At 40.2% G+C, this 17,860-nt stretch overlaps 1 protein-coding gene across 1 annotated transcript in view; it reads left to right on the forward strand.

Annotated features, from left to right (window-relative positions):
- The window catches only part of schip1 (schwannomin interacting protein 1), an 809,528-nt gene that overhangs the window by 183,121 nt on the left and 608,547 nt on the right, over positions 1-17,860 (forward strand). The window contains exon 4 of the mRNA XM_043702129.1: positions 198-348. Coding sequence (XP_043558064.1) covers positions 198-348 — 151 coding nt within the window. The remainder of the gene's footprint in view (positions 1-197; positions 349-17,860) is intronic.

A 17,860-nucleotide genomic window follows, 5' to 3' on the forward strand; every position in this document is an offset into this window, starting at 1 on the left:
CATAGCAAATTATTATGCTTCTGGTTTACACAGAATTTGTAAACAAATTGTCGCCTGTGGCTATATGCATCTACTCTCTTTTAAAATCTGTCTTAACTATTTATTTTTCCAAGCTTCTGAGGAATTCTCCTAATCTCTCCTTATGCTTTCAGTACAGTTCATGTAATAATATTTGTATTTGTATTTGAAAAATACAGCATTCAGCGAGCATGGCGTGAATACATGCAGCGTCAAGAGCCCATCCGGCAGAGCAGCATGGAGAAACGGAGCCCATCACCACCTTCCCTATCTTCGGGAAAAATGAGCACCTCTATCAGCATGAACACACTTTCTGATGGCAGCACTCCTGTAAGTAACCAGCCTTTTCTTTGTTTTACTCTGCCACCTGCTGGATATGACTAGAAAAAAGGCTGAGAACCAGAAATTGCTCAGAAGATGCATACGTTTAAGTCCTTTTTAAAACTAGTTATCTTTTTGGATTTGCTGGATTTATTATTTTCTGTATGACTGAAGCTCATAATGTTTTTTAACTTGTAACTTTTGTAGAACGCAAGCTACAGTTTGAAAATAAATTAAATGTTTATAATTGACTTGCAAAAGTTCAGAACTTTTTCACTTCTCCCTGTTGTAAATAATTGTGAATAGTTTACAAACGAAAGATAATGGAGTAAACCTCAATCGCTGTCATTAGAATCTGCTAAGTGTTGTAAAGCTTGATGTTGCAATCACCACCAAAGCAAAATTGTAACTTTCTGTGAGGAATATGATCTTTATTGATACACAATGCAGTTGTAACTGGAGTTATATAAGGAATCTGTGTGATTTTAACGGCTGGAACTCCAGTGCTGAGCTGTTGAAGGTACTGTGCTTGAATGTACAGTGTATTGAACATGTGCAATGTCTGCCCTCCTGAGTGATTGTACAAAATCCCAAAAACTACTTCAGAGAAGACCAGGGGGATTATCTTTGGTGTCCTGGCCAATATTTCTCCCTCAGTCAACTTCACAAAAAGCTGATTATTTGGTGGTTACCATATCGCTGTTTGTTGGAATCTTGACATATGCAAATTGCCTCCTCAGGTTCATACAAGTGACTACACTTCAAAAGCACTTAATTGATTAAATGTGACCTTGGGGTGAAAGCCAATGCAAATTTCTATTTGTAACATAATAAAGATCACATACCATTTGATCATCTACAACATCTCTCCCTTCTTAGCCTCAGTTTTTGCAGTGCCTGACAGCCTTTCATAACCTGGACAGAATGACATAAAGTTGTCATTGTCCCAGAGGGCCACAAGGCTATTCTCTCATCAGAGAAAGACAACTGATGGTGGTTTAACCTGAGGGTCATCATGCCTCAGGTGAGGGGAGAGGTTGAGAAGGTGGGAACTTTATGGTAGTCTCAGCTGGTGTGAGAATTGAACTCATGTTGTTGGAGTTCCTTTGTATTGCACACCAGTGAGCTAACTGACCTGCAATGACATACTGTCTTCCTAGATTTTTCTATCTTTCCCATATTCTCAATAATAAAGTGATGAAAGATTTTCTATCACAACAAGTATGAGGTATTTTTCAATTCCTAAAACGGACGAATAAATTGCTTAATATTTTAAAGTTATGCCTTTATTAGCATCTTGCCCCAAAGCCCTACAATTTTAGATTTAGTACACTGATTCTTTTTAACTCAACATTTAAACATAACTATTTTTCTGAATGTTTTTTGCGGGTAATTAGTGAAAAACAAATTCCACAATGTGGCAGGTGTTTAGCGGTAGTCACACTCCATGTTGTGATGGGTATGGATTAAAACAGACAAACACTTCCTTATATTTGACTTGGGTGCTGTGAGGAATGAAAAGGTGTCATTATTAGTGCAGTAGGTACAAGTTGTTTCCTGCAGTTGGGACTGAAGCATGGTGCAGAGCAGGGAGAGATTTGCTTTGCACCTGGCTGCATTCTACCTGACTGCATTCTTCCTACTGAGCGAGTGCTTGAAGTAGAATTAGTTCATTCCTCGCAGGAATGAAATAACCTTGAATGCAACATTAGTTACACACAGGAGAGCACAAATAAATCCTGCATAAGGAGATGGATTAATTCCACTTTCAACCTTCAGTGGAGTAACAGAATATTATTTTCTTGATTTAGTTAAGTTTGTTGTTTAATGTAAAATCCCAGATAGTGGTTTTACATGATTCAGTTGTGATATCGTATTGCTGTCGGCCATTCCTTTTCTGAAAGGTATAGACTGGAATTTGGCAATGGCGGGTGTCTTAACACCAGGAGCGATATTGAGGCCGGGTGGGGGGGGAAGGGGGAAAATGAGACTGAGGAATCAATTGTTGCCCTGTTGCTGAGTAAGGAGAGCTACCTGCCCAATCAGCAACCTCAGTAATGCTACAGGAAGTGGTGGCCAATGCTGAGCCTATCCCTGGAGGAAGTCGGTACGGGTGAATGTGCCCCTCAAAGTAAGCTAAAAGGAGCCTGGGAACTCTGGGACTAGTCAGAGAGGCCCTGCTGCTGGGGGTGGTTTGTACAGGCCAGTAGGGCAGATATCTTCTTGGGCCAAAGGGTGCACAGGACAAAAGACACCCCTGTCCCTGGAAGCCAGAGGCAGTCTGTTACATTTAACTGGGGCGAAAACAATGGCAGCAGAAGCAGTTTTTAATTTTCATTTAATTAACTGAATTGAGCTCTGAACAGGCCGATCTGCTGCCATGCTATATTTCCAACTGCTGGAAACATGAGATGGCAGCTGGAGGGTGTCAGGTACACCATCCAATGCCTTCTCCCATGGTTTTTTCAGCCTCCCCACCTCACCTCACAAATCTAAATATTCTGTAGAATTCCAGCCATAGTTCCACATTTTAATTTACTTTCCTTGTAGTTTTGCGAATACAGCTTGGGCATTGTACTCAATTATAGTCATAGAGATGTACAGCATGAAAACAGACCCTTCGGTACAACTCGTCCATGCCGACCAGATATCCCAACCCAATCTAGTCCCACCTGCCAGCACTTAACCCATATCCCTCCAAACCCTTCCTATTCATATATCCATCCAAATGCCTTTTAAATGTTGCAATTGTACCAGCCTCCACCACTTCCTCTGGCAGCTCATTCCATACCTGTACCACCCTCTGTGTGAAAAAGTTGCTCCTTAGGTCTCTTTTATATCTTTCCCCTCTCACCCTAAACCTATGCCCTCTAGTTCTGGACTGCCCGACCTCAGGGAAAAGACTTTGCCTATTTACCCTATCCATGCCCCTCATAATTTTGTAAACCTCTATAAGCTCACCCCTCAGCCTCCGACGCTCCAGGGAAAACAGCCCCAACCTATTCAGCCTCTCCCCATAGCTCAAACCCTCCAATGCTGGCAATATCCTTGTAAATCTGTTCTGAATGCTTTCAAGTTTCACATCATCCTTCCTATAGGAGGGAGACCAGAATTGCCTATTCCAAAAGTGGCCTAATTAATGTCTTGTACAGCCACAACATGACCTCCCAACGCCTGTATTCAATACTCTGACCAATAAAGGAAAGCATACCAAACACTTTCACTATCCTATCTACCCGACACTCCAATTTCAAGGAACTATGAACCTGCACTTTCAGGTCTCATTGTTCAGCAACACTCATAGAATCCCTACAGTGTGGAAACAGACCATTCGGCCCAACAAGTCCACACTAACTATCCGAAAAGTAACCTACACAGATCCATACCCTGACAACTCCACCTAACTTACACATCCCTGAGCACTATAAGTAATTTAGCATGGCCGATATACCTAACCTCCGCATCTTTGGATTGTGAGAGGAAACCAGAGCACCCAGAGAAAACCCATGCAGACACGGGCAGAAAGTGCAAATGTCACACAGACAGCTGCCTGAGACTGGAATTGAACCCGGGTCTCTAGTACGGTGAGACAGCAGTGCTAACCTCTGATCCACTGTGTAAATGCTGTGAACAATAGATTAGACTGAATGCTCTGTGTGTATTGTAGTCTTTGTGTATTTTTTTGCCTTGGCTCATCAATGAACTGGGGAAACCAGAAAAGAATGACTTCAGTGAAAGTAGAGGGGGCCCCAATTGGGAATGAAGCAACAAGTATTTTTTTTAATTCATTCATGGGATATGGGCATCATGAGCTGGCCCATCCCTAATTTTCCAGAGGTCAGTTAAGAGTCGGCCACGTTGCTATGGGTGTGGAGTCACATGTTGGTCAGTTCAGGTAAGAATGACAGTTTCCTTCCCGAAAGGATATTAGTGAACCAGATGGGATTTTCCTGACAATCGGCAATGATTTCATGGTCATCATTAAACTCTTATTTCCAGATTGTTATTGAATTCAAATTCCACCATCTGCCAAGGTGGGAGAACATTACCCAGGTCTTTGAAACACTCCCCAGAACCTGACCATTACATGTATAAATCCTGCCCTGATTTGCATTTACAAAGTGCAGCACCTTACATTTATCTAAATAAAACTCCATCTGCCACTCCTTGGCCCATTAGCCCTACTAATCAATATCCTGTTGTAATCTGAGGTAACCTTCATCGCTGTTCACTACATCTCCAATTTTGGTCTCATCTGTAATGTTGGGGGTTTAAAAAAGAAAATCACATGAAATATTTGAAACACCTTCTCAAAATGGGTGTCAGAAGGTTAGGTGGCTTCAGTTTGTAATTCTAGCATGTAGTACTCAGAGGTAACCGTCTTCACTGTCCACTACACCTCCAAATTTGGTGTCATCTGCAAACGTACTAACTATATCTCCTCTGTTCACATCCAAATCATTTATATAAATGACAAAAAGCAGTGGACCCAGCACCGATCCTTGTGGCACACTGCTGGTCACAGGCCTCCATTCTGAAAGACAATCCTCCGTCACCACCCTCTGTCTTCTTCCTTTGAGCCAGTTCTGCATCCAAATGGCTGTTTCTCCATGTATTCCACTTGATCTAACCTTGCTAACCAGTCCACTATGAGAAAATTTGTCGAATGCCTTACAGAAGTCCCAATAGATCAAGTCCACCGTTCTGCCCTCATCAATCCTTTTTGTTATTTCAAAAAACTCAATCAAGTTTGTGAGGAATGATTTCCCATGCACAAAACCATAGTGACTATCTGTAATACATCATTGCTGAATCAAATACATGTATATCCTGTTCCTCAGGATTTCCTCCAACAACTTGCCCACCACTGATGTCAGGCTCACCGGTCAATAGTTCCCTGGCTTTTCCTTACCATATTTCTTAAATAGGGGCACCACATTAACCAACTTCCAGTCTTCCGGCACCTCACCTGTGAGTATCGATGATCCAAATATCTCAGCAAGGGGCCCAGCAATCGCTTCCCTAGTTTTCCACAGAGTTCGATGGGTACACCTGATCAGGTCCTGCGGATTTATTCACCTTAATGCGTTTTAAGACATCCTCCTGTGTAATATGGGCATTTTTCAAGATGTCACCAAATATTTCCCCACATTCTGTACCTTCCATATCCCTCTCTACAGTAAACACTGATGCAAAATACTTGTTTAGTATCTTCCCCCATTTCTTGCAGTTCCACACATAGGCTGCCTTGCTCAACTTTGAGGGGCCCTATTCTCTCCCTCGTTCTCCTTTTGGCCTTAATGTATTTATAAAATCCCTTTGGATTCTCCTTAACCCCATTTGCCAAAGCTATCTCATGTCCCCTTTTTGCTCTCCTGATCTCCCTCTTAAGTATATTCCTACTGCCTTTATACTCTTCTAAGGATTCATTCGATCCATCCTGTCTGTACCTGGCATATGCTTCCTTCTTTTTCTTGACTCTTGTCATCCAGCATTCCCTACAACTACCAGCATTTCCTTTCACTCTAACTGGAACATATTGTCTCTGGACTCTCGATATCTCATTTTTAAAGGCTTCCCCAGTTTCCAGCCATCCGTTTACCTGCAAACATCTGCACCAAATCAGCTTTTGAAAGTTCTTGCTGAATAATTAGCCTTCCTCCAATTTAGAACTTTAACTTTTACATCTTACTACTTTAAAACTAATAGAGTTATGGTTGCTTGCCCTGTCTTTTATTCAAGGGTAGGTCAAGTTTCGGATCTTCTCTAGTAGGTACATTCACGTACTAAATCAGAAAATTTCCTTGTACACACTTAACAAATTCCTTTCCATCTAAACCTTAAAACTATGGCAGTCCCAGATTATGTTTGGAAAGTTAAAATCCCCTACCATTACTACGCTATTATTCCTACAGATAACTCAATCTCCTTACGAATTTGTTTCTCAATTTCCCACTGTCTGCTCTGGGGGGGCTATAGTACAATCCAAACAAGGTGGTCATCCCTTTCTTGTTTCTCAGTTCCATCCAAATAACTTCCCTGGATGTATTTTCAGGAATATCCTCCCTAAGTACAGTTGTAATGCTATCCCTTACCAAAAACACCACACCTCTTTCTCTCTTGCCTCCCTTTCTGTCCTTTCTGTAGCATTTGTATCCTGGAACATTAAGCTGCCAGTCCTGTCCATCCCTGAGCCTTGTTTCTGTAATTGCCATGATATCCCAGTGCCATGCTCCTAACCATGCCCTGAGTTCATCTGTTTGACCTCTCACATTGATATAAATGCAACTTAATTTACATTGTTCTCTGCTTTGTCCCTGCCTTCCCTGACTGTTTGGTCCGTTTCCCAACTGTACTAATCTCAGATTGATCTCTTTCCTCACTATCTCCCTGGGTTCCACCCCCCCACCTTACTAGTTTAAATCCTCCCGAGCACCTCTAGCAACTCTCCCTGCCAGCATATTAGTCCCCTTCCAATTCAGGTGCACTCCATCCTTCATATACAAGTCACTTCTATCCCAGAAGAGATTCAAATGATCCAAAAAAGTGAACCCTTCCCCCTTCACCAGCTCCTCAGCCATTCATTCATCTGCTCTATCATCCTACCCTCACTAGCTCGTAACACCGAGAGTAATCTGATGTTACTACCCTCGAGGACGTCTTTTCTAAATTCCTGTCTAACTTCCTATATTCTCCCCTCCGAATATCATCCTTTTCTCTTGCTATGTCGTTAGTTCCAATATGTACAACAACCTCTTGCTGGTCCCACTCCCCTTTGAGAATATTCTGCAGTCTCTCTGAGACATCCTTGATCCTTGCACTGGGAGGCAATACACCATTCTGATTTCTTGCTGTTGGTCTCAGAACTGTCTGTCTGTACTTCTGACTAGAAAGTCCCCCAACACAATCGATTGCTTGGAACCTGACATACCTCGCATTGCGTTAGAGCTGGTCTCGGTACCAGAAACATGGCTGTTCGTGTTACATCCCCCTGAGAGTGCATTACCCCCTACATTTTCCAAAACAGCATACTTGTTTGAGATGGGGATAGCCACAGGAGACTCCTGCACTATCCTGTGTTGAATATAATAGTCCATATATCTTAATTTTATTTGCAATTTTCAATTAATGGCAAGGGGGTAGATTCCTATATTGGGCAGGTAACATATTCAGCAGTATCCCATGTGTATCATTTGTAGTTAGATAAAAAGGTACAACTTCCAACAGTCATGTGAATGAAAACAGTGTTGCATATATGAATTCAATACTCATACTGACTTTGACCAGAGGAGAGCATAATCCTGTGTGACTATCTGAGGAGAGTATAATTTTCAATTTACCTCCTCACTGATCAGCAGGCATTGATTCAAACTACAGAAGCAGGTGAGGCACAAAAGGAGCAATTACTTTTTCTGTATAAGCATCTTAAACATATTAAAAGGTGACTTACTTTTGCATATTGTCATGCAAAGCCTAATTACGAATCGCAGCATGATTGCCAATCTTCATCTACAATCACGGGCGGATGATCAGCAGGAGTTACTAGTGTACACGTATTGTCAGACAGCTTTCTGCAGCATGTCAAATTATCCATTTCAAAAAGAAAAATGAGCACATCTGTGATGGTGCCAAGGTAACTATCTCACATTTTAAATAGGATAATATAAAGCTGATTTTACTGATCCCTTCATTTCCATGCATCCCTTATCTCATTCATTTTTCAAAGAGCAAAAATATTTTTAATCCTATCCACATGATTCTGCCATCTGTATTTTCAGGGTGATATTTAAGCTGTGTAATATGTGTGATGATGGCTATTGATGAAATACTTTTCACGGTGGACATTATCAGACCCACCTGGTTATGCTGCACAGGAGAATATGAATGATGTTATGGAGTTACCTGACTGTCTGTCTATTAATAATTAAGCAATTTCTCAAAATATGAAGAACTGTGTAAAGAACCTCGCATGTGTGAAAGTCTATCTCTTTTTGAATGATATTTTTTGGAAATGTGATTTGCAATTTAATCTTCATATTTTATGAATAAACCATTTATAAACATTTTTAATCCATTCCCCAATGCAGACTCTTCATGTTATGAATGATTACTTCCTTAACTTACTTCTCATCAGTTCAGGACCATGGCCTACTCATACAATTGGTTGATTTAATTGGGTTTTACTGCCTAATAGAGGCAGTTTGAGACAACTGGAAGAATAAACGAAAACATCTAGTGAAAGAACCTTCATTGACGAATGTGCTACAACTGGGTGTGAAGATCAGACAACATTTTACTGACAGATGGCAAATCCATAAAGGAGTTTGATCACAGATTATTTTCTAGTCCCAAGGTTTTGTACCACATTCTGAGTACCTCACATAATCTTGAGAAACTAGAACATTGTGCACTTCTTACTTTTTTTTTAAAGTATCTGTTAAAAAGATTTTATTTTCCATTCCAACATTTTCAACTTACTAGTTTAAATAAAATTAATCAACAGTGCATTGAGTAGACCGACTATGAATAGTTCATTTGAATTTGCTAATCACCATGGTCTGTCCAATTTTGGTCATGTGCAAAGTGGAGAATATACGCACAAGCTAATTAGCAGATCAAGTATAAAAAGATTTGCACGCCTAAATATAAGTGGCTACAAATGATGAATATTGCTTAAGCCTTTAGAAAGTTATAAAAGAAATTCAAAACATTTGCCAAACTTTGCCAAGTTTAGGGGTCGTGGTGGAGTGGGGAAAATTAAGCTAATAGGATGGGCATAGAGAGATCAACAGAACACAGTACGGAACAGATTCTGTGGCCATACAACAGTCAGGTATAGCATTTGAACCTGCTGTTTCATGGCTGGAGAAACAGGTGTGCTGCTGCACAAAGTGGATATGTGGAGGCAACCTGTTTGTCATTTCTAACAGCAAGCGTCAACCAGGTTGATTGCTACCTACAGGACCTGGGAGCAGATGTTGGAGATGGCAAATTTTAAGCCATTCAGCATGGCTCAACCGCCTTGCATCAAAGAACTCAAGATTGTAAAACACCTGCCATTCTGTAACACTCTTGTTCCTTATTCTCCTCAGAACAGAGCAGATTAAGAGGTGACCTTATTGAGATATTCAAAATTATGTCCAATTTGGACAGGATAAAAAAGGATATTCTGTTTCAACTAGTTGGTATGTCAGCAACTAGGAGTCACAGTTTCAAGGTTGTCAGCAAGAGAGCTGGAGTGGGATGAGAGAAACTTGCTTACTCAAAGTTGTTAGGATTTGGAGTGTGCTACATCAGAGAGTGATGGAGGTGGATTCCGTTGGAGGTTTCAAAGCGAGCTGGATATGTATTTGAATGGGATTAAGTTAGAGGGCTGTAGAGATGGAGCTGAAGAGTGGGACCATCAGGGTTGTTCTTGCAAGAGCCAGTACAGTTGCAATGTCCTCCTCCTGTATTGTAAAATTCTGTGATTACATCTCAGGCATCACCTCAGGTCGCACATATGAGATGCAACATATAGTTTCAAAGTTTTAACTTTGTCATGCTCACACCTTCCACTTATTCAAGGAAACTAGATTCTTGTTCTAGGTTCATTAACTGATAATATAACTAGCCTACCGGTTTCACAGGCAAATTTCTCTACGCCAGTTCATTTTAACTTGGAGCATCTGAAAAAGATATTTTCTGGTTGTACAACAAAATGGCACACCATGGACATGATCTAGACCCAGGAGTAACTTTCTGGTGAAGATGATGATTAGCACAGTCATAGTTCCTTTGTATTTCCCAAATATTCAATGATTAATAGGTGGGCTGAAAAGCTTATTAAACATCTTTGGCAAAGGCTATGAACTGAGATATTTTACTACCTCAAGTGCGGAAAGATATCATCTTGATTATTTCTCCTCATCATCCTCAAGCTCTCTGTAACATACTAACATGTTTAAAATTAGTTTTAAGCTCCATCTGAACACAAAGATTAGCCAGAATTGAAAAAACAAACAAATGCCCATCAATACAAACCTTTCAAGTTGAAATTATTTGCTGAACAGTCCTAAACAGATCCTCATTTAAGGGGGAATCTTTAAAAAGACTGGAAGAACATTCAATTTTACCAGGTTAGGGTTAGAGTTCCGTGGATCCAGAATTCTGCTTGTATGTTTTCCAAAGTTTGAAAATCATGAGCCAAGAAATTTTTAAATAATGTTTGGTCCTAAAGGTGAATCTTGTTAGTCATCAGTGAGAGCCTCCAAAGATTGCAGAGCAACTTATTAAAAATGGTAACCTTGAAACTTAACTAGAACTCCCACCTTTACTTCATCAAGAAATGCTGGTGGTGTATATTCTAACTGACACTGAGACCTGCTGGCTCATTACATGATGTATTTTGGCCTACTTGGTCCTGATGTCATAAACCAAACAGAAAATTCTTATTGTATTCCTCTCTGCCCTTATCCCCTCCCTTACACTTAAACCATTCTCAGTTCCACAATCCTCAGTGATCTCTGAGCTTCTCAAATTCTAATCTCTCAAGAATCCGTAATTCCTGATGATCCATCATTGGTGGTTGCACTTTATTTTTTTTTAAATGCTGTTGAAATAATAGTGAAAGAGGAAGTAGATTACATAATGAAAGGTAAAAATTGATCATTGTAATCAGCTTAACCTCAGGGTTGGAAAACATTTAACTGATAATCTAGAATAATATTACCAGTCACTTGGACAAATGTGTACATTTGAACAAAAATTGTTTGTTTGACTGAAGTGAATTTTTTTTCAAGTGTTAACAGAGACTGTTGATGATGGTAATGCAGTTGATGTGGTGTTACAAGGGCAAAAAAGAACAGAGGTGGGGATTGGATGTTTTTCAGACTGGAGGGAAATGCACAGTGAAGTCACTCCTGTGCTCACTGCCTTTGCTGATTTTATGTTAATGACCAATATTTGGATGTGCAAAATTTGTGGATGACACAAAACCTGAAAGTGAGCTATGAGGAGGACCGTGGCAAGACTTCAAGAAAACCAACATAGGCTAATTAAATGGGTGGACTTGTGGTAGATGAAATTTAATACAGAAGTGATGCATTTTGATTGAAAAAAGTTTGGATATGTAATGTAAGCCATAGGATTTAATTTTAAAAAGAGCGCAGGAGCATAGAAACCTACAGATATAGGTGAACAAATCATTGAAAATGGCAGAGCAAAATGAGAAAGAGGTTAATAAGGCTTTATAAATAGATGGAGAGAGTGAGGATTGCAAATTCTGGAGATCAGCGGTGAGAGTATGGTGCTGGAAAAGCACAGCAGTTCAGGCAGCATCCGAGGAGCAGGAAAATCGACATTTCGGGCAAAAGCCCTTCCTAAGGAATACTTTTCCAGCATCACTCTACTCCAGAATTATTCCTGACCCTCTGTGCTTTTCCAGCACCACACTCCTGACTCTTTATAAATAGATGGCACATTATGGTGAACATTTAACAAAGACTGTGCTTCGGCCTCTACTGGAGTATTGTGTCCAATTTGGTCTCAATAAGGATATGAAATAATTACAGAGGATGCAGGGATGGAGTCCTTCAGGTGCATTGAAAAACTGTTTTTGCTGTTTTCCTTAGCAAGAAAAAGTTGAGAGGAGATCTGCTCAAAATTGTGAGGTGGCTGGACAAATTAAATAAGGAGAACATGTTCTGGCTGGTGGGAAATTCAAGAAACAGTAAGCAAGGAAAAACGTATTTACACAGATTGTGCTAGCTACTCAGCCTGTGTGCATGGTGGTGGCAGAGTTGATAATAGTTTACAAAAGGGAATTGGATAATTACTTATGGAGCAATAATCTGCAAGGCTGAGTTGCAAGGGCGGGGGATTTAACTAGCTGAACCCCCAGTTATTGATTGGGAACTATACCATAAGATTTCAAAACATTTTAAATAATTCCTTTGTTGTAGCAAGTAGTAACTTAACACTATCTTAGACAAACACTCAAACTTTAAAATGGAAAATCAAAAGAGCACACTATCTGTTCCACTTTTATTTCCACCCAAGAATTCCCTATATTTGACAGGATATTCAGGGTTCTTCCACTTCTTCTGGAACTACAGCTTTTGGGAATTCAGTTCCATTATTTTCATTGTTGCCACCATTCTCCAAGGCATGAGATTTCTTGAGGTCCTTACACTGCTATCTGGCCAGGTGATGCTGCAACCTGCCTTCGATACCGTACCCTTGTGAATTACTCTGCCTTAAGCCCAGACCTCACTGCTTTCTTGTTTAGTGATTCCAAATCAGATAATACCCTTCGTTTCTGATACAGATCTGCTGCTCCTCCCCCCAGATTCTCTCACTTCTTATCTTAAAATGATTTCAGATTGACTTCAGCTGCTGCTTCTGGGAGAAATTACGCATATAAACTAAAAACCAAAAACAAAACTCCCTTCAATCCATCCCTGTAGTAACAGAGCATGCTGGAAGGTCCCAGATAAAGATACATCCAGTTCCCAAACTTGTGATTTTTGTTTGGGGAATGATATGAATAATTAAGCCCTGTATCAAGATAGATGTACTAAGGCTTTCAAAGACAAACTGACAGCAGTTACCTTTGAGCGCTGAACTGTGGTAAACAGCTATAAAGCCCCTTTAAACTCTTGTATATTTAAATGTTTGCTGTAGCCTGTCTGACCAGTCTTTGGGGTGTGATTCCAGCTCCAAAAAAAGCAGTGAAGAAGATCAATTAGTTAAAAGGCCTGCCTCCTGCATCGGCCGTCTCTCTGCAGGGCCCTCCCCCACTCCAACAAAACAAGAATCCTTGCGATGGGGTCACTGTGAGAAAACCTTTGAGAAGCAAGCACTGCTGTAAATATCTTGTCTCCACCAAGAAAATCAAAACATTCACCCATTATTTATTGTTTAACTACACACTGATCTTTTTAATTCAATAAAACTACCCCTGGAAATGCAATCACTTCAGGTTAATTTACCACCTTCTCAATAAAGGAGTTTTCATTTAACTTGCATTTAAAAATAAAATATCAATCCCCAAAGTAAAAGTGGCATTCTGAAAATGTAAGAATCATCAAGTTATGTATTTATGACAGTATCTTTGTTCCTACCTGAATTAACTCCACATATGTGATGTGTTCTTTGTGAGTTATAATTGTCTTTTATTTCTCTCACCATGCTTTCTACTCTCTTATGATATTTCACCAACATGTGACTTAACCTGAGGGTCACCATGCCTCAGGTAAGGGGAGAGGTTCAGAAAGAGAGTCCTTCATGGTAACCTCATCTGGTAAGGGAATTGAACCCACACTGTTGGCTCCACTCTGTGTTGCTGACTAACCCTCTGAATTGAGTTCTCTCATACATGGGAATTGAGAGAAGACCTGTTCTGGTGTAGATAGGCAGGAGGCTGGAAGAACACAGCAAGCTAGGCAGCATCAGGAGGTGCAGAAGTCAATGTTACGGGTGTTTCAAGCACTGGAGTCAGATTGAGTCTAAAATTGAGACTTAGATATCATCAATCACATTCCACAAGTGTAAACACATTAATGAAGCTACCAGTGTTAAATTAATGAAAGGAAGAGGAATTTGTTTAGCGCAAGTTTTATTTAAAAGAGGAAATTAGTTTTTTTTGATAGAGGCCTGCTTTAAGGTTTTGGCTAAAATTAACCTTAATAACTTTGGGGTTTTAGCAGATCTCAAAGCATGCTTTCATAATGTCAGGGACATATCAGATAACCCAGATTGGTTTTGCTGCAGGCATGACATCTTTGAATCTTGAGCTCGTTTGATAGAATCAATTTTAATGCTTTTTCTTGTCAGCATCACTTATGTCATACATAAATGTAAGCACCAGATGGCGCCCTCGTTTCCTAGAAAAGGCATGCTTAGTACAAAGCTAGTTCGATCAGATTCAGGGCATTTTCATTACCTGCGATGGATGTTTACCATTTAAAATCATACTGCTGGAATAATCAAGGCAACGCCAGTCAATCCCTTTTCATAGGTTAAAGCCAACGCTTTCATTTTTTCAGTAATATCCTACTATGTTATCGGAAGATGCTAACCTTGAAGCTTGTGTGATAAGCCTTTTGATCCAAACCTTTAAGCCATATAATTTTACCATTGTGCAAACAGCGCAGTATAGACAAAACTAAACAACCCAATGTCAAACATCAGAGGAAAATTATGTGGTCTGCTACATTAGGTCAAGAATGATGATTGACAGTTGGACAGCTAAATAAAATGAGGTAGCTCAATAAGCATCACTGAAATCAAATCACAGCAGAGTCCTGCACTGAGTGCAAGGGCTGAGAGCAAATTGTTTATGCATCAAAAGTACCTGCCACTCTCTATCTTTTTCTGAATCCTTTGAAAACAGTCTACTTCTATAAACAGTCATCAGTTTACTTCAAAAAGACTTCTGTCGAACAAATATTCCTGATTTGACTATTCTTGAACACTTCAAGTAACTGTATTAACTGTCAAGTTAATGATCCTGCTCAATCCTTCATGAGATGGCCACTCTAGCATGGATAGTTTCTGATAACACTGTTCACTCTGCATGGTAAAATAAGAAATGGCTGGAAACACTGGATACAAAAAAAACGCTTCTGCTCCTCAATATGATATCAGCTGTAATTGCTAAACAGCTGTGTCCCAGAACTGACCCACTCTCCACCTGTATTCCAGTAGAGAAGCATCTCTGCAACAATCTGGAAGATATTCCACAATCAGTAGATATTATCTAATCAACTTGTTTAGAGACATAATTACACACCTCTGGGTCTCTTGACTCAGAGGCACAGACGCTATCATTATATCACAGGGTCCTTATTGTCCCAGGTACATTCTATTCAAACAAAATGGTTGTCCTCTAGTCTGATCAATCACTGTACTGTTAAACTCATGCCAAAAATGTTGGAAGATGACATTATCAGTGCTATCAAACAGCAGTTATTTGTGAATAGCTTCCTCACGGTCATTCAGTTCAGCATCTGCCAATCTGAATCTCACTCCAAATTTCATCAAATAACATTCTGTTGCACATTCTGAAGAGTTTAAGGGATATGAATCATTGGACAAGTTCAATGGGGAAACATAGAGATAAAAAGATGAAAGCTAAGTATTACCTGTGAAAAATGCTGCACAATGAAATAAGTGACTGGGAAGATATCAGCTGCAAATGACAAAAGAATGAATTCTGTGCATAGTTCAATAAACATAGATAGAAGGATTAATTAATTATAACTTGGAAAAATAAGCAGCTAGTAAACTTACCTGAAGTTTTCAAGAATAGTTAAACCAGGAATTTGGGCAGCACAGTGACTCAATGGTTAGCACTGCTGCCTCACAGTGCCAGGGACCCGGATTCGATTCCCATCTCGGGCGACAGTCTGGGTGGAGTTTGCACATTCTCCCCGTGTCTGCATGGGTTTCCTCCGGGCACTCTGGTTTCCTCCTACAGTCTAAAGGATGTGCAGGTCAGATGAATTGGCCATGCTAAATTGTCCCTTGTGTTAGGTGCATTAGTCAGAGGTAAATATAGGGTAGAAGAATGGGTTGGTGTGGACTTGTTGGGCCGAAGGGCCTGTTTCCATACTGTAGGGAATCTGATCTAAACTTGTTTGACAGAATTATCATTGAAGTAAACAATTGATGACTATTTATAGAGGTAGACTTTTCAAAGAATTCAGGAACAGATAGATGGTGAGATCATATCAGCGACATGTACTTTTGACATTAGCCAGTTATAGTCTACAAAATAGTATGGTTTTCAGTAGTACTTCAAAGAGAGAACTAGAAATTGAAAGCTAGTCAATGTATAAGGTTCTTAAAAATTGATATGACTTTGCTGACTACAGTATTTGTTGTCCATCTCTGAATGCCCTGGGGAAGGTGGTGGTAAACTGTCTTGTTGGACCAGTACAGTCTTTGTGGTGCACTAACACTCACTGTGCTGTCAGGCAGAGAGTTTCAGAATTTTGACTCAACAACAGTGAAGGAACAATGATTATGATCCCAAGTTGGAATGGAGTGGCTTGGAGGGGAGTTGGCAGATGGCTGTGTTGTCATCTATCTGCTGTCCTTGACCTTCTACAGGTGGAGGAAAGTAATGTTGAAGGATTGGAAAGTAATGTTGACTTGGGGTGTCAATCATGTGGGATACTTTGTCTTTTCTTGGAGCTTCTTACCTGTTATTAGACCAGCACATACCCAAGCAAATGGATATTATTCCATCACACTCCTGACTCGTGTCTCATAGGAGTACAGACCTCAATTATAAGCCTCAATTATTTCCCAGCACTATTTTTATGCTCCATCCCACCTCTGGGCCAAGACTCCTAGGTTCAAGTCCCACATGTTCCAGAGATGTGTGATAACATCTCTGAACAGGTTGATTAGACAATATCTGTATGCCAGGACTCTTATGGTGCAGTGGTAGTGTCCCTGCCTCTAAGCCATGCGACTCGGGTTCAAGTCCCACCTGTTTCAGAGGTATGTAGTAGTACTTCCAAACAGGTTGATCTGAAAATATCTGTATACTCCATCAAGAAATATCTTGTGCTTACTCCAAGTGTCTCATTATGAATGATAGAAAGAAGGAAGTTGACTAACAATTAATTATTAGCTGACATAACAGTTAAATGCCAGAGGGAAGGTTAGTGTAATTCCTTGATATCAAGTTCATGTTTGGCAAAATAAAAGCTGCACATCCATTCAGCAGCTGTTGTGCATGTCGGATATCACAATGATGGTTTTGGCTGTTCGGGGACAATCATCCGGCCATAAAGTGTCACTGGAGCAATTCTTCAGTGCAACATCTTTTGCCTAACTGTCTTCATTAATGTCCTTCTTTCATAAGCTCATATATTGGGCTTTTCATGCTGATGGTTCTCAGTGTTCAACGCCATCACAACTTCCCTGCTTAAAAATAAGCAACAAGTGCCATCCTACAATAAGACCAATATATTGAATAACCAGGCTTTGTGTTGAGAAGTGGTAAATGTCAGTGTACCACATGACTTTCAGATAACAATCACAACCAACAAGAAGAAGGTCAGTTGTTGCCTCTTGATGTCCAACTACCTACCGCTGATAAGTCAGTCCACTGACTTGGAGCTCATCAACTTTATTAAAACTGTTAAAGGAAAAGACTAAGTGCTGGTGTGATGAGTAACTGATTTTCAGACCCTTCAAAGGTTCTCTAACATTTACAAGGTTCAAGTCAGCAGTGTGATGCCATTCGCTACTGATGTAGATGGGTAAGCTGCCATAGTACTTAATCAACTTAACATCATTGAAGAAAAAGAACCTGTGGCTAAATTGATTCACCTCTATCATTGTTGGTGCACAGGCTTGCACTGAAGCAACTCTGTATCCGGGCCTTGTGACTTCTAGTACCATGAAGGGCAAGACTAGCAAAGCCAAGGAAGTCCTTTGGTCCCAATGCTCTAAACCCCTGCTCTGAACTCTCCCTCCTCCAAACACAATAAAGTCAGGGTCCCCCTTGTCCTCACCTACTACC

This window comes from Chiloscyllium plagiosum, chromosome 13 (assembly GCF_004010195.1).
Source record: "Chiloscyllium plagiosum isolate BGI_BamShark_2017 chromosome 13, ASM401019v2, whole genome shotgun sequence".
NCBI classification, from domain to species: domain Eukaryota; kingdom Metazoa; phylum Chordata; class Chondrichthyes; order Orectolobiformes; family Hemiscylliidae; genus Chiloscyllium; species Chiloscyllium plagiosum.